The sequence below is a fragment of the Cynocephalus volans genome, chromosome 9 (genome assembly GCF_027409185.1).
Source record: "Cynocephalus volans isolate mCynVol1 chromosome 9, mCynVol1.pri, whole genome shotgun sequence".
NCBI lineage: Eukaryota > Metazoa > Chordata > Mammalia > Dermoptera > Cynocephalidae > Cynocephalus > Cynocephalus volans.
In genome coordinates, this window is record NC_084468.1 from 5,688,653 (window position 1) to 5,714,117 (window position 25,465).

General features: G+C 55.7%; 1 protein-coding gene across 2 annotated transcripts in view; it reads right to left on the minus strand.

The window, feature by feature from the left end:
- The window catches only part of WFS1 (wolframin ER transmembrane glycoprotein), a 33,072-nt gene continuing 7,607 nt past the window's right edge, over nt 1-25,465 (minus strand). For both annotated transcript variants that reach the window (XM_063107836.1, XM_063107835.1), the window contains exons 3-8: nt 14,157-14,239; nt 12,064-12,208; nt 11,393-11,563; nt 10,822-10,902; nt 7,707-7,855; nt 1-2,598 (exon numbers count right to left, since the gene is read on the minus strand). In XM_063107836.1, coding sequence (XP_062963906.1) covers nt 787-2,598; nt 7,707-7,855; nt 10,822-10,902; nt 11,393-11,563; nt 12,064-12,208; nt 14,157-14,239 — 2,441 coding nt within the window. In that variant the 3' untranslated portion in view covers nt 1-786. The remainder of the gene's footprint in view (nt 2,599-7,706; nt 7,856-10,821; nt 10,903-11,392; nt 11,564-12,063; nt 12,209-14,156; nt 14,240-25,465) is intronic.

Here is a 25,465-nt window from a genome sequence, read left to right on the forward strand (position 1 = left end):
TAGATTTCGCCAAAGGTTTTTATTTCGGCTGCTTTAGGACCCTGACTTCCTGCTCTGTAGTACTGAACATGGCCAAATTTTTCTGAGTACTGGGAAAGGATGCTGAGGGTTCCTTCTGTTTCCCAAGTCTTGATGGATTCACCCACCACCCACAGGGCAGGAAAGACATCAGGCAGACTGTGGTGCCCAGGGCTCAGCATGGACATGCTCTGCTCAGAGCCGCCACCTCCTCTGGCCTCTGTTAAGGCCAGGGCTTGACTATAAGGCCAGGAATCAGGCAGCTGGGCACACCCCCTGGGAAAGGCGAACAGATGTCAAGGCTTAGCAGTAACCAAATAAATAAGAAATGCTACCACTGAGTTTACACTGATGCATATTTGCTTCTTAATTAAAAAACAAATCCAACACAGAAGTAAATAAGAACCACAGGGTGCTTGGAGGCGGTGGGGGAGGAGGGAAGACTTCATCTGTAAAGTGCTTTTTGGGTCCTGGGACTCCTTCTAGTCCAGCCTGGAGCACTAGCTAACTCGGAAGGGGTGGGATAGTGGGTGAAGACCGTGCATGCAACTTCCAGCGACAACTGGCATTCAAAGTGGACACAGTGAAACAGCGGTCACCCCTCGTTGGGGCCTGAGCAGTCCATACACGAACAAGAGGTCTCAGAAGCCCAGAACTGCACACGCGGGCACACACTTAGCACTGGGCTGTGCTCGTCGGCCGGGCGGCCACCGGGAGAGGTCCTCAAAGCATCATGCATGGAGGCCTTCCCCAGCCGTGGACAGGCCCTCACACAGCCGACAGGAATGGGAAGAAGAAGAAGTCAAAGGCGAACTTCACAGCGCTATGCGCGGTGCTGCGCCAGTCGTGCTCGATTTTCACGTGCCGCTTGGCAGGCGACAGCTGGGCCATGCAATTGAGGCAGCTGATGGCCTTGAGCTCGAAGACGGGCCACTTGCTGCCCAGGCGGCCCTCGAGGACGGTGCTGAACTCGACGAGGCTGCCCTGGCGCAGGCTGAGCAGCACGCCCTTGAACTCGCTGCTGGCCCGCAGCACGATGTCCTTGGTGACATCGTCCTCCTCGTGGCCGCGGGGGCCGTTGGCGCCGCTGCTGTATGGCATGCCCACCGTGATCTCGAACTTGTAGCGGTCGAACTTCCTGATGTGGCAGGGGTGCTTGGCCAGCAGCTTGAGGCGGCAGAGCTCCTCCTCGGCCGTGGAGGTGTTCCCGGGGCTGCAGGCGGGGTAGGGCTCGCCATAGAGGCAGCGCATCCAGTCGCCCACGAAAAACGGCAGCATGTTGATGGCTGACTCGGCACTGTTGTCGATCTCGGTCACCCGGACGTACTTGAAGCGGCCCGTCCATGTGACCCTGTGGCCCTCTAGGTGGCTGCACAGGATCTGGGTGCGCGCCATGTTGGTCTCCTTCCAGGCCCGTGGCCCGCACAGGAAGCCGTACTGCTGCCAGGTCAGCGTGGAGTTGTAGACCTTCATGCCCTCCGAGCGGTACACGTAGAACCAGCAGAAGAGCACAACCGCTGAGATCCACACCAGGATGAGCTTCACAACGGAGCTCCGCGTCAGTGACTTGACCATCTCCACCACGGAGAAGTTGGCCTTGGTCCACCAGCGGAACAGCAGGGGGACACTGCAGACTGCCATGGTGACCATGATCTTGGTGAGCTCCAGGGACACGAACCACCGGGCAAAGTGCAGCATGCCCATGAGGGCGAGGCCAGCCACCAGGACCGGGAGCGCAAAGAGGAACAGGAAGTAGCCAACGGAGGCGCGGACCAGCCCCAAGCCGGTGGACTCCAGCAGGATGACCACGGAGAGCTCACACCACATGAAGCAGACCAGGTAGGGCACCAGGTAGCAGTAGGTGCCTTTGAAGTGCCTCAGCTGGGCCATGCGGAAGAAGAGGTAGAAGAGGTAGATGTAGAGCAGGCAGGGGACGCTGACGTTGAGGACGACCAGGTGGCCAACGGGCACGGTGAAGAAGGTCTGGCCGAGGAGCTTCAGGTAGCGCCAGTCCAGGGGCATGGAGGGCAGCAGGGAGAGCAGGCCAGCGGTGACCTCGGTGACCAGGGCCCGCCTGGTGTAGGGCTCGGCTGAGGTGCTCAGGCTCATGTAGCTGGTGACAGTGAAGAAGGCGGCGATGACAGCCAGCTCCGAGCAGGGCACACAGTCCTTGCTGGCGAGGGGGAAGGAGAAGATGACGAAGATGACGGACAGCAGGAAGTGGGCATAGGGCTCCAGGTGGTTCCAGCCGAAGTTGACCTCGGCCTGCTCCACGTCCAGATTGGGCTCGAAGCGCAGCAGCAGGTCGGTGAGGGTACGGAAGTTCTCCCAGGCCTTGCTGTCCTGGAACACCTTGAGGGTGCAGATCACCATGGACACGAAGGACAGGTAGAAGATGACCAGGGGGATAAAGAAGGCGAAGAAGTCAACGGTCAGGTTGCTGATGATGAAGAAGAAGATGAGGGCGTTGATGTGGTGGGTGGGGACGATGGTGGACAGCCAGTGCATGCCGGCCCGGGAGGCCACGTCAATTAGGTACTCCTTGATTTCCATGATGGCGTGCAGGGGGTACTTGACCACCTGGGGGCAGGGGGGAGATGGGGGGAGATGGGGGGAGGGGGGAGATGGGGCATTGGAACCAAGCTGGGACAGGAACCCCCACAGCTCTCCCTCCCATGCCTCCCTTCAACCAGCCCAGCTCTAGGGCAATGCACACCACCCTGGCTGTTGTCCCACGGCTGGGCCCTTTGCCCTGCTGGGTCCTAGTGGGTCCTCCCACCTCCAACTGGTGGAATATCCTCCCATGCTCTAGGATCCATATGGACCTTCTCTCAGTACCATCCCCCTGCAGGTCCTGGCCCTCCCTCTTCTGGGGCCCTGAAGCCCTTCTCCACACCCCACTCCCGTGCCTGGCACCCCACACTCAACAGGGGTGCTGGACTCACACGTACTTGTCTCCCCTGACACACCTCAAGAGCCCAGCGGGACCCTCCTAGCCCCCCTTCCTTCCCCATGGGGTTCTGTGGAGCAGATGACTGGGTCCAGGGCTGCCGTCTAGGAGCAGGTTCGTGCCTCAGCTCCACACTGCAACAAGGATGTCACCCCCGAGTCTCAGCTTCCTCGTCTTTCGAGGGGGATGGCAACCATTATTTTATAAGACTATGCTGGGCTCTAAAGAAGTGACAGCCACTAGCAGTCCCAAGAGGGGCGGCTGAGTGGGCATTTGAGAGAATTCGGCGCAAACACAGACAGCAGGGACTCATCACGTCTTTCCTGAACAAACAGATGATTCAGTGGTAACAGGTGGATGAGAAGCTTTCGCCAGTGGCAGTGGGCCCTGAGAACCAGCTGCCTGCCCCCCCAGCCCACATGCACATACACACTCACCCAAGCACATGTGCACACCCCCTGCATACACTCATGTGCACATACTCATGCACACACAGTGCATGCACACACACACCACATGCTGCTTACACACAACCCCACACAGACACACACCCTCACACAGATGCGTTCAAAGGCAGCCTCTCCTCCCCAGCCTTGCCCCTGTCCCCCCAGCAGCACAGTGAGAGGTCAGAGCAGCTCTCAGCCTTCACCACAGCCACAGGTGAATGAAGGGCTGGGGAAAGTAAGAGGGGAGCAGCCTCAGGAACCAGGGGGGGTTGATTCTCCCACCCAGGGCGCCCTCACATCCTGCCTGGTCTGTGCAGAACTCGCAGAAGCCCTTGGCCGGGCCAGGGCACAGGGGAAAGGGACAGAGGCTGGAGGGGTGAAAGGAGAAAGTGGCCATGACGGTGCCAGTCCTCACGAAGTGCAGCGTGGAGCACAGGGCAGGGTCTGGGTGTCTCTAGAGGGTCAAGGGCCTGGACAGCACCAGGGAGTAGCTCCTCAGAGTACTCGGCCCTGTGTCAGAGCAGGAAGCCTGACCATGGGCCCAGAGCCCACTGAGGCGCTATGTGGTAGGGCCAGGCCTGAGCACAGACGGGCAGGAAGCGGCAGCCAGATGCCCCATCAGTGCTGGGCCAGGTGGGCAGCGCCAGCCTCCCTGACTCCCTTGGGCAGGCTCTCTCTGTTGTCCCACTGGAGGGCTGAGGAGGAATCCTGGGTGAACAGTAACTGAGTAACACCACCAGCATGTGGCCCTCATCTGCCCAAGAACCTTGGCTGTCAACTCAAAACAACTTGAACAGGCATATCCAAACCAGTAACGGAGCCAGCCTGATGCCTGGGGGTCCTGAGATGGGGGCCATGGGCCTTTGCTCCGCCCCCGCCACACATCCAGGCCAGCAATGGAGCCAGCTGACACCTGGGATCTTGAGACAGTGGCAGGGCTGGCTCCGCCCCAGCCCACAACCAGATCCAAGAATGTACTTGTCAACCATGGGTGTTCCTTTCGGGTGCATGACTTATCTGCTCATGTCCCTCACCAAATTTCTGCTTAGATTTTTCTAATTAATTTTTAAGAGTTCTTTTTGCAATAAGGATGTTAACCTTTGTGTGTTTAAAAAAAAAAAAAAAAAAAGAGTATAGTGGTTACCAGAGGCTGGGAGGGGTGCAGGTAGGGTGGGGAGATTGGGGTGAACTAATGGGGACAATACTATGCTGTCCACCCTAAGTGAATCATTGCACAAGATACGCATGTATCGAAACAACACATTGTACCCCACGAAAATACAGATAAAATTGAATTTAATAAAAACACAAAGAAAAATGACTAGAACACCTGGAAGCTACAGGCAGATGGAGCTTCCCCAGGTGAGGACCGTGACACGCTTAAGGACATGTATGTGTGCGTGCACATCTATATACACTCATATGGATGAACAGCTCCGTTTCCTCTTACATATTTGTGACAGTCCACGGTTCTATAACAAGAGATGAGCAGTCTAATAAACCACCTAACGGTTCCCCCACTCTCTGGGGCCACCAGCCTTCCCCATGAGTGGAGAGGTATCCACACTTGCTGTGGGAAGGGTGATAGGGACGGTCAGGCTCAGCAGCATTAGCCTCTGGGGTCATTTCTGACGCTTGCCACAGAGCAAGCCAGCGCTTATGAAAACAAAGCTGCCGCAGGGCTTCTCGGGGAGGAGCTCTCCGGCATGAAGCCTGGCCAGTCCAGCCAGCTGAAGTCAGCAGCTGGAAATGCGTCAGCCAGCACAGCTCGGCCCCGTGGGGAGCTTGCTAACAGCGGGCAAGCGGATGGCGCCCCCAGGCCTGCGTGACGCACAGCAGGGAGCTGGCCTTGGTTAAAGTTCATCTGAAATCCTGTGCCCACTCAAAGCTGTTCATGCTGTTTTGCCACACGACTGATTGCCTAGCTGAGAGGGCCTTTAAAAGACAAAGAAGCTTCTAGAACATGACACTGGTGGTGTCCAGTCTCTTGGGCAGCATGGGGGGCCTCGATGACCAGGGAATGGTTCCTTTTCAAGTTCCTGTACCCTGCTCCCTGCAGCTTCCACCCACGCCTTCCACCAAACTGTGGGACTGCTTTTCTGTAGAAAATGTGTAAACAAATGAAAATAAACTCTGCTTTGAGATGGAAAAAAACGAAATTAAGAAAATGCAAGTAGGATCTAGTTCTGCCAGAGGAACAGTGATGAACAGGCGCCCACAGCCCGAGGTGATCGACCTGCGCTGTCCCCAGAAACCTAGAAATGCAGCGCCACACCCAGGCCATGAGCAGTGCGCCACCTTCAACCGCTCAGGCCGAGGCAAGTAAACCTTAACTAGATGCTGCTCAAACCCCAGTGAAAACATCCTCATGTTGCATTCTGCAATGATTTAATGGGAAAAATGTCAGGATTTTAAAACATCATTCAATGTATTTTTCAGAGGGTTTATCTGTCACGGTGCCTGCGCTTCCAGGCTCCAGAGTGGAGTCTGGAACTTTCTTTGTGGGAGTAACGTTAGCTCACAAAGAGGCATCTGTCATTTCTCACTGTGGGAGAAGACAACCTCTCCAAAGTACCTTCTCCTTTGTTCTCCAAAAGGCTATTAAAAGCTGGGACAGCTTTAGTTCTAGGAGACGCCTGTGATGATTCATTATGTCTTTTGCAAAAGACTTTTAATAAGAAAGACTGTAAAGGAATCCGTGCTCTGACAGTTTCAAGCATTGGAAGGAAACTCAGAGCCTTGCTTTTTCCGTGTCAGAACACTTTAAGTCTCTCTCCCAGAAAGGACTTTCAGGTATAGTACAGCACCAAACTCATCACTTGTAAGTGGGGTGACATAAAATTACGTGTCTAAACCAGGGTGCTTTATTAGTACTTACGCTGGGATGGCATAAACTGGGACACCTAGGCCATGGCCTTCTGGCGCGAGGGTCTTCTCCAACTTACCCTTTCACCTTTGACCCTCACTGGCATTTGAGGAGCACCTCCTCTTTGCCAAAAACCATGCCAAATGCTCCTCTTCCCTCTCTCATGTTAGTAAGGAATTATGACATCTTACCTGTGAACATGCTTAGCCCAGGGCCCCCCTCTGAGTAGACTGTCAATGAAAGCCCTGAGCTCCCTCAGTTCAAGTTCTCTGCTATCCTGGCGCTGCATCTCAACCTCCAGAATGGCCAGTCTTTCTTTCACTGGACAGGACACTTGACAGCTCTGGGCACTCCTTGCGGACTCCCGCTCAGATACCACTGCTCTCTGGGCCCCGGGGAGCATCCTGCCCTGCCCTGTCCACACACTGGGCTCCGACTTCCTGCTGGCTGCAGCTGACCCACGTCCTGCCCCAACCCTGACCCATTTGCCCATCCGACACATTGATGGTGGTTCACCCATGTTCTCAGTCAGTTAAGAATACCAGAACCTCAGGGACACTTGGACAATGCACACCCATGGGCGCTGTGACAGCAACTCATCTGCTCAGAGGACCCTTGTGCTTGCTGACACACCTGTCTGGAAGTTTGGGTTCCCCTGCAGACTGAGCTATGTTCACATCTAATTCAACCATGTGAACTGAACCGGGGCAATCTGTAAGGGGACCATATGGCTGCCTCGTGTGTCTGCACCGTACGTTCCACCACATGGCTGAGAACGCAGAAGCTGTCAAGTAGGCAGTGGGGCCGCGCCACTGGGCTCTCCGCCCCTGCTCAGCCCTTGCCGTCTGTGCTGCTCACTTCCTTCAGGTGAGCCCCTTGTCCTGCACAGGTACCGGCCCACCCTCCCCCACCCTCCCACGGTCTTGCTCTCTCTCCCTGAGCCCTCGCAGGACCGGGGACAACAGGCATCACTGCACAGTCTTGCCTGGCTAGATGGACACTGCACTTCATTTTGGGGAAGGCATTTTCAAAGTTCTGACCTCTGTTCTGTGCCATAAACGGATAATTTTTCTAAATGATAAAGTCTAAATGAAAGTCAGACCCCAATCCCTCCATCCTGCTCTCCACACGGTGCTTTGTGGCAGAGAAAGCCAAAAGATGGGCTCCCTCCAGCGCACATCACCCTGGGCGCACATCACACTGGGCGCACGTCACCCTGAGTGCGCCCGCCTGACTGCATAAGAAATGCCTCTGTCCCGAGGACGCGTCCTTACACAGCAATAGAGGACGTCCTGAAGGACAAGCGGCACAGCTCCAGGACGCTTCTGTTAGGTGAGGACCGTCCCACCCAGCTTCCTGGAGAGCACCAGGGGTGCCTGGCAGGGTCCGCGTGTGTGCCCCAGGAGGCGAGGTGTGGCCCACTCACCCTGAGGCGCAGGGGCAGGTCCTCGGGGCTCTTCCCTGCCAGCTCGTCATCATCGTCCTCGTCCTGCAGGAACAGGTTTGTGGGGATGATGCCCTTGGCGTACTTCTTGGTGATCTCCACAAAGTCGTCCAGCGCGATATAGTTCTTGGCTGAAGCACACGAGAAAACGGCATGGGGTCCTCACCGTGGCCCTGACATGGATGGGTGAGGTGGGGAAGGGTGGCTTGGGGACGAGCTCAGACAGGAGCTGAGTGTGGTCAGGTGGAGGAACCCTGCCTCGGGTGATGGATGGACAAGGGCCAGGCTGGACAGGAGGGGGTGGGTTGGGAAGCGGCAGGTCTGCCCAGTGCCAGCCTCCACTCCTGCCCCTGGCCTTTGTGACACACTGCTGTGTCCCTGCACCCAAGCTTTCCCTCCTTCCCTAGCTCCTGATGCATGGAGTCTACCTGCACCTCTGAGCCCAGATCAGCTGCCAACCCTTCAACATCCGGAACCTCCAGTACCCTGACATCCTTCTCTACCACCAGCCTCAGCTGGACTTCTCACAGTGCTGGTGACACGCTGCAGCCCAGCCCTCTGCTAACCCCGCTATCCAATGATCCGCTGAGGGCCTACTATGTACTTGCTAACCCCTCCACCCAACACACATCCACTGAGGGCGTATTATGTACCTGTTAACCCCTCCATCCCACGTGAACCACTGAGGGCCTACTATGTGCCAGATACTTTCCTGAATGCTGGGAAATGCTTAAAATGGGCAAACAAAACCCAGAGAGTGCCCAAGTCCGAGCTCCCTCTAGCAGGGGTGACAGATGCTGGACAAGGGCTGGGAAGTTGCCAAGAGCCACATCCATCTTGGAAGCTCTCTTCCAGGTTGGTCCAGGAAGGGCGTGTCAAGGGACCTCTCCAACCCACTGAACCCTGAGTATGAGGCCCAGGGCTGGTGGGAGCCAGCTTTCTGGGAACTTCCCGTGGGGGGAAGAGAGGGCATGTTCTAAGAGGAGGATACAACACCCAGGCAGCCCGAGTCCCAGCCTCACAGAAGTGGCATCCCATGGAGGCAGGCAGTTAACAAACAGCAGATATGCCAGAGATGACGGCACAGGGGAGCAGGGCCAGTGCCCTGGAAACAGCGGATAGAGGGCCCCTATCAATGCGGGGACACAGGATTCATGTGACGGCAGGGAGGGAGGGGGCCACACATGGCCACAGAAAGAGCAAGCCAGGCACAGGGATCAGCCAGCGCACAGAGGAGGAATGACGGGGAGGAGCTCCATGGGGTGGGGGGCAAAAAGGGGCGGGACCCTGAAGGCCCCCAGCTGCTGCTGTGGGTGAGACCGCACAGGAGGACCTCGGCCTGACGTGAGTGATCTGGGCAACGTGTAAAGAGGGAGCTGTGGGGCAGGGGGGCGGTGACGTGGGGCACTGTCAGGCCATTGCGAGGACTCTGGAGTTATTCTATGGGCGAGGGGGAGCTCCTGGAGGGCTGTGAACAGAAGTCAGAGAAAGGACTATGCCAGGGTGGGGTGGGGGAGGGAGACCAGGCAGGAGTGTCACAGACACTCCAGAAGAGGTGACAGGCCAGATCCAAGGAGGAGCTGCAGCGGTGGTGAGCACTGGGGGCCTCCTGATGGACCAGGTGTGAGTGTGCAAAGGAGAGAGGATCCAACACAGTGCCCAGGTGTGCAAAAAGAGGAGCCAAGCATGGTGCCCGGGTGTGCCAGGTGAGGCTCTGGAGGCCGAGTCTCTGCCAGGGTACCACACTGGCGGGTGGCAGAGGAACCCCAGGCAGTGGGTCTAAGCCCAGGGTGTGCATTTTTCCCACTTGACCGCATGACCTTCCAGCAGTTTCTATGTCCAACAACAGAGTTGTGACCTGGTTAATCACAAATCTCTGCAGGGTGTGAAGTCAGAGCTGCATGGCCCGGGTGGCCCACGGATCTAAACTCTGCCTGCAACGTCACTACAGGAAGAACTCCCGACCTCAGCACCCTGCTCAGGGGCACGTCTCCCTGCAGTGCAGCCAGGCACCCGGCACCCTGGTGGTTGGAAACTTCTAAAGGCCTCTCCGTTCCTCCAGTTTCTGTTAGTCACGGACTCCTCTCCATCTCAGCATGATACATTTCTCTGCCTCCCCCAAACGGAGAACGCAGCAGCCCACACACCCATGTCCCCCTACTTGGACGCAGGGATTCAGTTGTCGCCAGAGTTCCAGCGACACTTTCTCTCATCAGTCCAGAGGGAAGGTGAGATGTCTCCCCAACTGCACAATACCCCCCCACCACAACAGAAGCTCCTGAGACAGGGGTGCCCTTCAATCCTCTAATCTGACCATCTCACTGTCCAGAAGGGGAAACTGAGGACCAGAAAGAAAACAAGTCCCGCCCAAGATCACAAGAAGAGTCTGCAGCGGACCTGGGTGTTCACCTGAGCTCTCCTGTTAATGCTGAGGAGCCCGAGTGTCCCACCTGCCTGGCTTCTCCAGGACAGGAGTCCGGGGCACCCACACTGCAGAGTCCATCCCATGCAGGGGAGCGGTGGTCAGGGGGCTGGCTGCATGGGGGGATGAGAGTCTCTTCTAGTTCCTGGAGCCTAGTCCCAAAGACACCCCCAGCTCAGCATGTCCCAAGCCTCTATTGCCTCCTCTCATGCAGGCTCTGCTACCCCACTGCCTACCTCCCCGCAAGGGCCCAGGCTGGGGTAGAGACCCTCACACGCCCCGCCAGGTCTCCCCTGGGCCTCTGATCATGCTGTTCCCTCCGCCTGGATTGCCCTCCGGGGCTGGTCATGGCACTAACTCCCCCTCAGCCTTCCCCACTCACTCAGGCACCGGATGCAGCCCACCCGCTTCTCTCTGTCTGGCAGGGATCGCCGTGCTGCAGTGTCAGTCCCACGTCCATCTTCCTGCTAGAGCAGGTGTTCCCTGTGGGCCAGGTGCACATCCCAGTGCCCAGAACACTAACACCCAATGGGCTGCACTAAGAGTCCTTTCCCACCCGAGATCCTGGTGGGGCCAGGCCTGGGTTCTGCAGGAGGGGGTGGATGCCATGACCGGGGGGCGGGTGGGGACATGGACAAGGGTGTTGATAGGTGTAGGGCAGGTGGCCGTACTCACATTCACTGCTGACCAAGCGCTCCAGCATCCGCCTCTGCTTCTGTAGTGACTTGGGGACGGGGCCTGGCTGCGCCCCTCCATCTGCAGGGGACAAGATGGGTTGAGAATCAACACAGGCTGACTGACCCTTGTGCCCTACAGCCCTCCAAAATCTGGCTACAGGCTCCTGGGGCATCCCTGAGCTCTGGGGACCATAGGCCTGGGAACTCCATCACAGCCATCAGGCAGGGCAATCACCTCTGAGCCTCAACTACGAGGGTGGACACAGTGCCCCCCAGCGGTGCTCCAGAGGAGGCTTCGCGGAGCACTGCCTGCTGGGCCCTGCTTAGTCAGCACTGCCTGAGCCCAGCCACCTTCTGCGGGCCTTGGCCGCTGGCATGAATTCCCCTCAATCAGACCATGAACTCCCTGGGGGCCAAGCCCTGTCACTCCTGTGTCTCACCCTGGCACTAGGATGAACTAAGGGAGAGTGGGCTCTTTGCTGTCCTTTTTGTTAACAGGCCACCTATCCCCCTCCTCACCAGTGAGCTGCTCCCTGGACACGCCTGGTACCTGTGACGAGGCCACGTACCATGCTCGTTGACCTGGCCCACATTCTCCAGCAGCTCCGACACGGCCACCTGCTTCTTCTTCTTGGGGTTGAGCTTCCAGTACATGACCAGCGCCGCCTTGCGCACAGCCCTCTCCAGGTCGGTCTCAGAGGACAGATGCCTCACCTCCGGCTCGTTCTCTGAGGTGATGCCTGAGAGACAGGAGGGGTAATGGCTGCATCCCCCCAGCCTGGACGCCATCAGTGCTGCTCTGAGAGCACTTGGGAGGGTGACTCGTGCCAGAGGCTTGACAGGCACCTCTGGTTACCAGGGTAGAGTGAACATTTAACTGGAAGGCCATCTGAGCACAGCCTCTGCCAGCGCCCACTCTGCACGTGGGAGGCCCGCTGGTCTTGCATTGTCCGCCCACTCAGTGTCCACTATGTGTAGGTATGTGTGGCTGTCTCCTCCCCATGACACCAACAAAGCCAAAAGGAATGAAAGTGGCTCGGTTTGTTAAATGTCCATGCTATGCTCCAGAAACAATGTCCAGCAGGACAAGGCCACTAGCAAAACAGAAACTGCACTCATTTCCCACTGGTGTCACCAGCACCAGCCTTTCCTGCTGCTATTATTTCACTTGTGCATCTACCAAGCAGCATTACAAACTGCTTGTCCCTGGGGCGGCTGTCTTAGCCTCATACACACCTACCTTTTCTGTCTGCCAAGCATCGGCGAAGAAGCTTCACGGCCTCCCGCCGACCCTGCTTTGCAGCAAGGACCAGCCAGTCCACGGCGGTGCAGTTGTTGAGTTCTTCATCCGCGTCATTGGCTAATCGCAGGTAGTGCTTCCCCACCTACAAACCAGAAACCATTCAACATCCAGCTTCTTGGACCCGCCGCCTCCTCCCGCCCCTCCCCTTTGTCACTAGGCCTCACTGGGTGTCTACACTAGGCAGGCCCTCTTCAGCTCCTGGTACTTGCTCCTCCCCAGAACACTGTGAGGCAGATGCGGCTACCCCTCTGCAGATGAGGGAACCATGGGCTCCGAGTCATACAGATTTCCTTCCCTCAGCTGCTCCTGCCTACCAGATGCCCCAGGCTCACCAAGAGCGGACAGTAGCTGTCATGACTAGATACACTTGCCGCCTCTCAAAACAGTCAAGGGGCCACAGAACGGGCTGGAGAGAGGCCAGCTAAGCAGCAGTCAGCACTGGCCACTGCCTGTTTTTGTAAGTGAGGTTTTACTGGAACACAACCACAGGCACGTGTTCACGTATCGTCCATGGCTACTTGTGTGCCCCAAAAAGCCTAGTGGTTACTGCAGAGACCATATGCAGCCCCTAATAGCTACTATCTGGCTCTTTGCAAAAAATGTTTCGACCCAGTCCAATCTTCTCATGCTCTAGGTGGAAAAGGTGAGGTCTGCGGCAGATGGGGCCCAGACAGGGTTGTGGCACCTCACCCCCACGCTTGGGCGACATGCTGCAGGAACTTCAAGGTGCCACGTGGCTGTAAGGTGGGAAACACAAATTCCTCATTTATGGCTGTGCATGGAAGCTCTTGTCCTCAGAAAGAAGTAGGGTGGGAATTGCTCTGATGACTGTGGTCACCTGCTTGAGCTATGCACCAAGGGACAGAGTGAGGTGGTGAGAAACTGCTACTCAGGAGCCTGTCTTGAGGCTCCCGTGGGAAGATGGGTGTGGTAGTCAGGGTGAAAGGGGAGGCTTCGGGCACAAAGCTGCTACCTGGAGCTCATGCCTTCCTCCTCCTCCTGGGGTCTCGAGTTCCCTGTGACTAACATCAGGGTCTGGACTATGGGATCCCCTTCCCCACCTCCCAGTCCCCTGTTTTAGACCCTAAGACAAGAAACACAGTGAGAAATATGTGGACAGCTGTGGATAGCTGCGGCCAGCACTCAGGGCCAAGGAGCGCAGGGGCAGGGCCTGCAGACCTGGGTATGAGTCACGGCTCCGCCTCCTCGGAGCTGGTGAACTTGGACAAGCTGTTGACACTTTCTTGGCCTTAGTTTCATCCAAAAAGTACATTGTGAGGCTAGCAGGAGATGACAATGACTATGCTGAAGTTAGCAACCCCCCTTCCACTCCCTCTCCCTGCATTTCTGTTCCCTGGGCCCACCATGCTCTCTTCTGTCTCGGGCTGCTCTGCTCGTAACTCTGTCTGGCACTGCCCCAGGTGCAGGGTCTCCCTTAGCTAGGATGGCCCCTCCTCGGAGGACACCAGGACCCTCGCCACCTCCTGTCTCAGCATTCTGTTGGTTTCTTTCCTTACTATAATTCAGAATGATTGCATTTATGTGTCTGTTTACTTGTTTTGTCTTCTTCCATTAACCTGTCACCCTGTGAGGCCAGAGCCCACGTCTGTGTAGCTCACCACTGTGTCCTCACCGCTGGCACAAAGCCAGGGCCCTGGCAAATGCCTGAGTGAAGGGTCACTACTCCAAGGGCCCATGCACACACCTACAGGCTGCTGTGCCCACTACCATATGAGACAAGGAAGGCATGGAGAATGGCCACTCAGGGAAATGAGAGCGTGCGGCATTAACAGAGCGGTGGGGCACTCAGCCACCAAGTTGCAGGAAGCCGGGAGGGCATCTTGGAGGAGGTGATGCCCAAGACGAAGTGTGAGCTGGGCAAGGGGGATGAATGTGTGCTCCCAGTCCCTGTTCACAAGGCACTGAATCTCCTCATGGACCATGGAGCGCCCAGCCATGCCAGCTACTGGCCATGTCTGCTACCTGCGGGCCACACCCCGAGCTTCCCAGCTGGACAACATGGTCCTCACCTCTGTCTGCGCCTTGGGGTCCCCGGCCTTGGCTTTCTCCAGGACTTCTTCAAAGAGGATTTCCATGTCTCCCTTTACAGGTCCTTTAACATGGAAAAAACGAACAGAATGTCACAAAGCCAGACTTTGTCACTTGTCAGAAGAATAAAGGGGACGACAGGAAAGGGCTTCAGAAGACCCAGTGCCGATTCCACTTTGAAGTCCAGGCCAGGAGCACGAGCACAGACGCAGAGGCAGAGGACATACCCAGGAAGGAGCTGCTCACCTTCCAATTCTGCAAGTAGCCCCGGAGCAGCGACGGCAAACTCCATCCTGGGGGATGGTTCTCAAACCGAGTCCTACCATTGCCTCCCTCAGCTCAGGCCTGCTCTAACCTGGAGTCTAGAAAGACCTGAGGGCTCAAGTTTGAAAGCCCCTGACCTAAAAAATAAAAAGAACCGGTGCCCAACACCCAGCGCCCAACCAATAAGACAAGTTCATATCTCCATAAGTGCATCATTGATACACATGTTTTTTGAAGGTTATAATTAGTGAACGTACATCTTGGTATAAATGCTTTTTACTTAAGAGTGAACTTCTTAGTCCATTTGAGCTGCTATAACAGAAACACCATAAACCAGTGGCTTACAAACAACAGACATTTACTTCTCACAGTTCTGGAGGCTGGGAATCCAAGATCCAGATTCGGTGTCTGGTGATGGCCCGGTCTTCAGCTCACAGGTCTCCTCACTGTGTCCTCGCACAGGGAAGGGCAGAGAGCTCTCTGGGGCCTCTTTACAAGGGCACTAACCCCATTCATAGGGCTCCACCCTCACAACCTAATCACCTCCCAGAGCCTCTACCTCCTGATGCCTTCCTATAGGGGGCTAGGATTTCAGTACGTGGATTTGGGGGGACATAACCATTCAGTCCATGGCAGTGAATCAAGCTCAGTTTTCCACCCTGCCGTGCAGTCAGTTCACCATCTCAGTGGCGCATGAATCCCATCAAGGGGACACACTCAGGTTACTCAGTTTTTCCTGTCCATCAGGCCTTCGGGTTGCTCCCAACAATCCCTTATTTTATAAAATGGTGGATCAAACCATTTTGTGTGTATCCTTTTTTTTTTCTTTTGGGAAGTTATTTTCCTAGCATAGATTCTCTAACTGAATCACTAGGCCAAGGTCTAAACATCATATGGCTCGTGCTATATTTCACTTTCTAAAAAGTTATCCCAATTTGCAAAAGCATCACAGAACTACACCAATCACACTACAGTCTTACTGACAATGGGCATCATTAACAATAGAGTTTTTGAAAAATATCACTTTTTACCAGTCTCTTTCTTTGATTGAGGCAACCCAGTATTCAAGGGCCAACACAACTGCACACCCTACCTCCCCACACCACATCCCACCTTGGCAGGTGCCAATAGCATGCAATAGCTCGAGGGACGCAGCTGGAGCGCTGCCTGCCACACAGTAGGGACTCATCAGAGATTAGCAGACACTCACTCTCTCGATGTTTCTGGAAACAGAAGGCAGAACTAAGGGAAATGATACACCATCTCCAGTAACAGCATCCTGAGGACCAGCCTTCCTCATCCGACTCATCCAGGGCTTTCCCAGACCAGCTCTATGCCAGGCTCTGCAGCAGCCAATGCCACCTGGTCCTGGCTTCAGAGCACCTAGATCTCTGAAGACAGGACTCCAGCAGGTGGCAGCAGTGGGACACATGGGTCACGTATAGTTTGGAGAGGGCAAGGGGAAGATGAGGATGGCTCAAAGGTACAGGCAGCACATGAGTGCCCCCAGACAAGGCACGTGATCAGGAAGGAGGAATTGGAAGGATTCTTCCAGGACCCTCATGGGAAAAGCACATGTCACCCTGCCCTCCTGGTGGACATTCACAAACACGGATGGAGCCATCCCTGCAGAGTTTTGGGCTCGGCTTTTTGCCGGGGTCCTCAAGGACGTTACTTGGGGATGGCTGCAGGGCCCACCCACCCTTCCAAGTGGCCCCAGACCTGGTATTTCATGGATCCATCAAGGTCAGTCTCTCGTCCTTCTTCGTCTTGCCCCCTCCAGCCCCTCCAATGTGCTCTCTGGCCACAGGCTCAACAGAGGCTGAGATAACTCTGCAAGAACTGGCAACACCAAGCCTGCAGGTGCCAGACCAAGGTACTTTCTACAGGCTCCCAGAAGAGAGTGTGCCTTTAGAGCAACCCCACCCACGTGTGAATCCACCTTCACCATGTAGTGCTGTGTGGCCTAGGGCGAGTCATGTCATCTCTTGGAGCAATTTCACTCCAATCATTGACACCTATCTGATAGGACGGTTTATGATGAAATGAGCTACTGTGTGTTAAGCGACCGGTCCAGAGTTGGCCCTCCTTGGGCCCTCCCCTTCTCACTGACCACAGGGCCTTTGCTGCTCGCTGACCTTGCAGCTCCCAGGAATGCCAGCACCTCTTGAGATTCAAACCTCATTTCTTAACTGACTGAATTCACAAACCCATGTTCTTTTTTTCCTTCTTTTTAAAAATCAGAATGCAGAAGATTCAAGCATACGTCTGTTGGCTAAAAAGACTGTTCTAGTCCATGATTAATTTTTCACAGAAGTTATTCATAGCCTGACATTTCAAGAAGTTTCCCCAACATGCAGGATCTCTTTGAAACACACATAACACCTTCCTCATTATTCCGGCTTCCATTTGGCACCAGTAGGAATATTTCCACAACCACCCAAATGTGGGGCTTGTCCTGCAGGCAAATCAGAGGTCCTGGCTTCTTCCATGTAAGTAAGAGCCTTCTGACTTTGTAAGTCAAAGTACTTCTTAATTTGACAAGGGTCAAAGGCAAAAACCCCATGCATTTACTGCTCTATGCCAAAAAGAATAGCTCCAGAAATGGTCCAGTCAGTGTGGACTACTAAAGACAGGAAACACGTTTTTCATATGCTTAACCTCCACTCCTTGCTTTTTCTGGTAATAGCATCTTGGTGCTCCTTTTTGGGAGACACCCTGCTCCGTCCTCAGTCCTGTGGTCTGGACAGCTTTGTTCGTCTCCCCCACGCTGTAGAGAAGGCACATAAGCCCAGCTGCACAGAGAGCTCTGTCTCATCTCCCCGACCACAGCGCTTGGTGCAGGCTTGGACACAGACCCAAGTCAGGCAATGGGAAATGGGCTTTCTCCTTCTGTTGGGGCAGAAGGCCAGCTGTCCTGTGGGGAAAGCCCACCTCAGAGAGGACAACACAGGAAAGGAGAGTTGGGGGGTGGCTGAGGAAGTTGTCCTCCTGCTCTCTCTGCTTCCACCATCTCACAATGTGAGACCCTGGGTCGCTGTCACCACTGCCAGATAGACTTTGTATTTCCCAAGTTCAGAAACTATAAGCAATAAATTTCGTTTTTCTTTATAAATCACTCAGCTTCAGGTATTTTATTATAAGCAACAGAAAAGGACTAATACAGGGTCAAACAGGAGCACTTCCTGATGACATCATCTGAGCCCCTGGATCCAGCTGTGCCTAAAGCCAACCACCCTAGAGTGTTTAAAGATCTATGGACTAATAAATCCCCCTCATTCTGCTCCCCCCGCCTTTTTTTAAATGTCAGTTTATATTGGGTTTCTGTCCATTGCAAGGAAAGGGTCCTGAATCTAACTCATTTTCTGAAAGTCTTCCTATCAATCACAAAATAGCCATAGTAAGAGCTGTAGACCTGGGCAGGTCTCCTTACCTCTATGAGAATCCATGGAGAACGCCCCCGTCCCATCCTCCTGTGGATCCCATGCATTTGAAAGACGCATGCCAGCCACGCTGAATCAGCAGATGACCCTCATTTCCCATGAGCTATGTAGCGAGGACAGCCTCCCCAGGAACACTGCCCTGTGCCCCGGCATAGCCCACTGTCCCTTTCTTGTTGGAACTTGGTGCGTTATCCATCACAGCTCCTACTGGCCTTCGTGGGCGCGGTCCACATCCACTAGGTCTAGGCCCTCTCTGTCCCCAGCTTCCAGCACAGGCTGGGCAACACAGCTCAGTCAACGCTGAACAAATGGGGGCTGATGAGACAGCACCTGTGAGCAGGACCTGCAGCCGTTATCTGTCTCCCCAAATCCTAGCACATGCGCTTGGCTTGGTGACTGACTGCTGAGTTCAACTCCCTGGTTTGAGGACCCATACTGCATATCAAAAAGGGTGGAAAGGAGTCCCCATCCCACCCACTGAGGGCATCAGAACCACTCCACTGGCTGTAGGCCTGGAAAGCCTCTGGGTCCCCTCCCATCAGCCAGCTCTGACCATGAATGAAACTCTCTCAGAGATGGAACGGAACAAAAAAGCTGGCTTCTGTTTTCACATTTCTAGATATGCTTCAAGAATTTTTAAAAAATTGTTTAATGCATGTCACAGAGTGCCATCTTAGACATGTAGTAAATCAATACAACATGGTGCTCCATCTCAAGGGTGCTGCCACCCCTCACTTCCTCACTCGCTGGCCCTTGGGCAAGTCCTTGGCCTCCTGAGTCTCTAATCTTCTCGTGACACTCACCATGTGGCTGCACTAGAGGGAAAGGTGCAGGGGTCGCCATGCACCAAACGGGTGTCCCATACTCGGGGCGGCTGTGGTCACCCTGCACTAAGGGGTTGTCCCATAAGCCTTTGGGACATTGACTCTGGTTCTGGCGAATAATCCTTGCAACCCTCTTTTCCTGGGGCTGAGCTCTGAGGCAAAAACAGAGGCAGACAGCCACCTGGAGGTCGTGGCTGGGAAGTCACCCTTCCACAGGCCCCAAGCAGGGGTTGTAGACTTAGCCCTCGTTACTCTCCCAACAGACATTTGGCCCGTAGGCCATGTCCACATAGCACTGGGTGGTCTCTAATGTCAAATACTCAGGCCACTCTCCTGGTTAGATCCCTCTAACAGTCCCCATCACCCTCACAGAATGTCCATTCTCTTCCCCTGACCCTCAAGGTGCTGCCTGGCCTGGCAACCTCTTTACTCCATGCCCCCCGCCCAGCACCTCTTTTCCTCCCAGCCAGGACACCTCAGTCTTGGGGCCCTCTGCTGTGCGGCCCTTGTCCCTCACTGCCCAGTGGCTCCCTTCTGGAGGGTGGGGCCCGAGTGTCTCTCTACTGTCTCTTGCCCCTGGCTCTGGGGTGAATGCCCTTGGCAGGCCGCGCTTCTTCATCCCAGGTTCTTGCCACCGTTCTTGTCTGTGTCGCTGTGGCTGGCAGCCTGGGCAGACTCAGCAGTCATGCAGGCTGCCTCTCATCACAATCCATTAGGCTCAACAAAGAGGGCACATCACTGCCTGCAGCTTCCCCTGTGAACGGCTCCACCATGGGCAGGGCGGGCTTCCATTGACGCAGCTCAACGGCACTGACAGTCAACTGGTGATCAGAGCATCTCTGAGCTTGGCTGCATGGCAGGAACCATCCCAAGCACTTCCTGTGGCTGGCCTACCTCTTCTCCTGCCCCCAGCCCAGGCTGCAGCCTACCAGTGGCCCCCGAGGCCCAGAGGCTGCTGAGGCTCAGGGTCACACAGGGGAGAAGGGGTGGAGCTGTGGCTGGCGTTTTCAGTGATAGAATGTGATACTTTGTACATGCTTAGCACACAGTTTGCACAGGCGTACCCAGCCTGGGTCTGAGGGTCCAGGAAACATAGTTTCCTTTCCTTCCTCCCCCCTGCACCAGGCCAGCAGGCAATCAGATGGCAATCAGGCCCATGTGGCCCTGATGGATCACGGGTGGAACAGGTAGAACCAGCTTCCCCACTGGCTGTAAGCGTCTTGAAGGCTGGGTGTCTGATTCGGCCCTTCATTCCCAGCACTGCACAAAACAGGCTCTCAGCCAGGTGTGTCAACATGAGGACAGTGTAATGATGGCTGAGCATGACTTGGTGTTACTGACCTGAGGACCCCTCTGCCTCTGTACCTGCTGGCTCTCCTAGGACCAGGTCTGAAGAGCCGGCTCCATCCTTCTGACGAGTGCAACAACGGGTGCACACAGGGCTGAAGACAACACTGTAGGTGACTGTCGCAGGGCTCAGATCACCACTCCCGTGAAGAAGGGTCCCCTCACCCCTCAGCTCTGGCGCTGCAAGCTGGCCAGGCAGGTGCTGGCTCTGGCCTACTCACAGTGGCATGGCAGCTCAGCCTCGTCGATGCATCTCAGTATGCAGCGTCCCCAAGCCTCATGGCTCCCTGTGGTCTTCTTTGCAGCCCGTGTCACCATTTTCTTTACTGGTCTAGCCCCGGAAGCATCTGAGTTTCTAAGCCCTGAGCTACCATCAGCAGCAGTTCCCCCAGGGCAGGTGACCCACCAAGACCACAGAGGTAGCACTGGAAGTGTGAGGGTCCAGCTCTGCAGAGTTTCTAATGCAGCCCCCCTCCTCCTTCCTTACAGGAACACAAAGGGGTTTAAGGGAGGCAGCCAGAGAAAGGGGCAGCTCTGGCCCATTTCCCAGGTGTACAGGCCAGGGGCCAGCTCAGAAGGTGCCTCCTCCAGGCAACCGTCCTGATGCCCCGAGGACTGACCAGGCCCTTCCTGGGTGCCCCCAGGGGGCTGCAACATGGTCAGCCCCAGTGCAGCACTCGACCCCCAGTACACAATTACTTGTTTATTTCTGCTACCCCCACTTGCCTGGGGGCTCCTGGAGGGCAGGCCAGAGCCTTCACCCCTCTGTCGCCGCATCCTGGCCAGAAACCACTCTAGGGACAGGGGGATCCATGTACTTCTCTACGCCTGTGATGGGGACTCCCTGGGCACAGGTGACCTGAGGCATTAGGTGTGTGGTCCGTGGTCATGGTGTCTCTGGGACACGTTATAGACTCTCGGCCTCTGTGTTCAAATCTCCTCTCCACCCCTCGCCAACTAGGGACCCTGGGTCATCTACTTAAACTCTTTCCCTCGGTTTTCCCATCTGAAAAATGGGCAGTAACTGTGCCTGTCTCCCAGAACTACTGGAGGAATAAGTGGGTTAGCAACCTAAAACAGTGCCTAGGTCCAGGAAAGTGTCACTTAAACGTTCACTCTCGTAGTTGTTACCTACCGGTGTTTTAACTGGTGCTCATTACACCTCTGTTAGGTGGACAGGTGAGTTATTAGTTGAACTTGCCAAACCATCTGCTATGGAGATACTCTGGACTCTGCCCTCCCCGCAGCTCCTGAGCCCTGCAGGGTGGGACCTGCTGTCCCCTCCCTGGGACCAGCGACCAGGAGAGGCAACTTGTGATGCCCCGGCTGAATGGCCTGGACGTTGGGGGCTGGGCCCCAAGGCTGCCAACTCTCCCAGCGCTCGCTTTGGGGGCAGAAGCCAACAGAGCCCACAGCTGTTTCCTGACTCCTTATCTGACACTCACAGTCTCTGACTCTGTCCTCTGCAGGCTATTGTGCATTACCCAGATTGAAACCAAGTGCTCTGAGCCCTGGTCTCTGCCACCGCAGCATTTGCAGCTGGGCTCGGATCCCAGGGCCACACCCTTGCCTGCCCAGAGGCCTCGGAGACTCAACGGAGGAGCCCTGCGACCCAGAGACCAAAACGGCCCAAGGACAAGGCAAGTTTAGGAGGGTCAAGTGTGAGGTGCACAAGGAGAGCCTCAGCCTGCCTCAGCCAGGGCTGTCACTGTGTGCTCAGTCACTCACCAGTTGGGTCACTTGGACTCCATACCTCAGTTTCTCCTCACAGGGCTGCTGCGAGGAGTCAGGCCTTGGCCCACGGACAGGGCTGGACATAAAGGTACACGCAGCAGGTGTATGCAGCTGGTGCTCACCATGGGTTTGGGGCCTCTGCACGGGCAGGGTGGTGGGCACTGCTAAGCTGGGGGTGATTACCCTGGGCAGCCGGCCTCTCTCAGGGGAGGGTTGGGGAAAGGAAGACAACAGAGGCTTGAGTGAGCTGGAGAAGGTGACCAGGGTGGTGTAGGGCTGGGTCTCCCTTTACTTAACCCCACACTGCCCAGGGAAGAAGAGAAGCCTCCTGTCAACTCAGCCTGTGAATAGTGACAGTGCCAGCACCTGCCTAGAGGTGGTGGGGAGACAGCAAGCTCCACTCCACACACACATATGCATGCACACATGCACGTGCATACACAAACACACACGCACACACACAAACACACACGCACACACAAACACACACAGAGCTTGTCACACAACAAGCCTCCCTCAGAGAGAGAAGAAATCCTGCACCAAGGACTCCACCCAAGCCACAGTTTATTCCACAAAACGCAGCCTCCTTCTTTGTGACCAGCCACCTGCCTTGTGACCAGCCACCCTGGTCGGGAACAATGAGCCCGGTGGATTTACTCCACAAGTGGATGGGACACTGTCTCAAACATAAACTGTAAAGTGCTGCACAGGTGCCGGAAATGGCAGCACTAGTTGGAGCAGGAGACGTGCTTACTTAGCACACATTCTAGGGCTCAAGGCCAATCTCAGTCGGACCCACCTATGAGGCCCAGGCCCGCTCCACGCTCAGCACTCAATGCCCTTCACTAACAGGCTCCCCCACCCCCACCCCCCGGCTCAGTCCTCCAGGCTCCCGCAGTCCTGAACCTGCTCGGCTCCTCTGCACCCCCAGCCTTTGCCAGTGCTATTCCCAGTGCCCAAACCCTTCCCTGCAGCCTCGCCCATGTTATGTGCTAATCATCCCTGTCTGCCCGGTGTCTGCACACAGAGGAATACAATAAGTGCTGGCTGAAGGGGAAACAGAAGTAGCACCTGCTATGAGAACGTGCATAGTTGCAGAATGAGAACCACGTGAGGTGCTGCACGTCAGCACCTGTGAGCCTGGGCCCAGCCACTGCCACTGTGGCCACGACCAGGAGGCCAGAGGCAAACCAAGGAAGCTGCAGCGGGTCACAAGGACCAGTCCTTGCATGGCACAGAGATGCACACCCACACTTCCCGCGTCTTCTCTCTCTCATCCTCGCTGCCACCCGCCAAGGTACCAGGATATTTCTGCACCAGCAGGCCACCGGCAGGACCTGTCCTGGGACTCAGCTTCCTCATCTGCAGGGCAGAAAGGGCAACTCCTGTCTCACAGCAAGTGGGGGCCTGAGCAGTCCGCTACACTTGACCAAAGGCCCTGACCTCTGGGGGAGCCTCGACTAAATGCCCCTGGCTGAGGTGACCAGGCAGACAAGTAGACACCACATTCGTGGAGCCTTCTCCAGCCAAAGTCTTCAGGTTTTACAAATTAACTTACTGAAAACGAGTTGGCCAGAATTCCAGTCCCTGCAATCTGTGAGCTTTTTACCTTAAGAAAACCAATGGTCTCTTAGACCTAACTTGGGATAGAAGACGTGGGAGAAAAAAATGGAATCAGAATCAGTCCAACAATCCCCACACCATTCACTCATTCAACATGGCCCTCAGTGAAGCACAGAACACACCATGTGTCAGGCAGCGCACAGCTGAGGCACAGGACACACCGAGTCTTTCTCTCCCCCTCCTCAACACAAGACTGGAACGGAAGCTCTGAGAGCCCGACTACCCCAGTGCTCCTAGGATCAGAAAACCTGCCCGACTTGTGATGCACACGCCCCATGCGGAAGCCCCTAACCCCAGACTCACTTAGCCCAGGGTGAGTCACCCAGGAGGAGTCAGCCAGGGAGTTGTAAACCTTTATGGTGAACTACGCATAAAGTGAGGGTGCCAGGAGGACTGAAGAGCACCTTGGAGAAGGAACACGGGCCCAGGACCTGCTTTACAACACCCATAAAGCATGTCACATAGTTGCCACTACAAGGCACTGGCCGTCTCTGAGTCACCATGCCAGGTGCCTGAGGTGCTGCACCACAAGCACATGCTGGGGCGAGGGGCGTTGGCTTGGCCCCGCATGCGGCCCCAGCACACTTCCTGCTCATTCCAGGCCCTGATGGACATTCGTTCAATGCCCAGGCACGGGGCATAATCCCCACACCGACTCCCCATGGTTGGTACGAGGGTACTTCAAAAAGTTCACGGAAAAAATAGAATTAAAAGATAACACAAATCTTTCCATGAACTTTTTGAAGTAAACTTGTATTACCGCACCCACTTCATGGATGAAGAAAAAGGCCTCTGACTCCCTCAATGGCACACAGCTCAAGGCCATCAGTCCACTGGAGAGTTACACCTGGGCCAGAGCTCAGAGGAGGGAGTACCCAGCCAGGTGAAACGGGCAGGGGTTGCCAAACCACAGAGGGCAGTCTCCTGCTGCAGGTTTGACTCACTGGAGGGCCAGGAAACTGAATGAGCTGCCCACAGCCCCCTTTGTTTGTAAATAAAAGGTCAGGATAGAGAACGTCCAGCTGCAACACACACAGGGTGGACAATCCCGCTCTGGAAATTTCCATTCCCACTGAGGAGGCGTGTGCGTGTGCACATGCGCTTGGTGTGACAGAACATCCATGTCACACTGTGGCCGAGGTCAGAAAGAGGAAAAAGCAGCAGAGCCTCACAAGCAGGCAGGACTTCAACAGGTAGAGGTGGCCATGGCATGTTTCAGGCAGAGGTTCGACGTGGGCACAGGGGAGGTGGGTAAACATAAGGCAGACCTGGAGAATGTGCAATGGCCTCGGTGTACAGGGGAAGAGTGGGTGGTGACCCATGGAGAGACGTGTTCCAGTCCAAGCACAGAGCCGGGAGCAGGCCGCTCTGAGGGTCTCTGTGCTCTGGTGGTCCTGCCTGCAAATGGGGCTGCCAGTCAGTCCCTACCTTGCAGAGCTGGTTGCTCTGAGAATAAGATGATGAACTGAAGAGCACTGGGTGGATTACTAGAAAGAGTGATGTGACCACCAGCTATGTATTTTCCAAAACACCATGGCCAGAAGCCCAGATCCTCCCTTTTGAGTGTCCGCAGAACTCACAGTGAGGTGTGAGCATTTCCAGCCACAGCAGTGCTGAAGCATGGATAAGCCTTTCTAACAAGGCCAGCGTCACAGCCCAGCCAGAGTCTTGCCCCAACTCATCGCTCAGCTCAGAGGTCAGGCCAGACCCTCCAGCACCATCAGCCCCGCATCTCCTTCCCTCCCCCCAGAGGGCTGGGGCCACTTCTTGCCTCCAGGCCTTGCCCTGCTGACCCTCTTTGGCTCTCTTCCCCCTGCTGACTCCTGCTCAGGCATCGCCTCTCCCCAGAAGGTAGCTTCACACCTCTCTCCCCTCCCTTCCTGATCCCAGGGCCAGGGCCCCCTATGCTCCTGTGAGTCTGGAGACTCCCTGAGGGCAGGGCCATGTTTGAGTCACTTGCGCTCTCCATGCAGAGGACCCTGCTCAGTGCTCAGTGAGCAGCAGGAGGGTGGGCAGGTGGATCACACCCTAGTGCCCTCCCCCAATGCCAGTGAG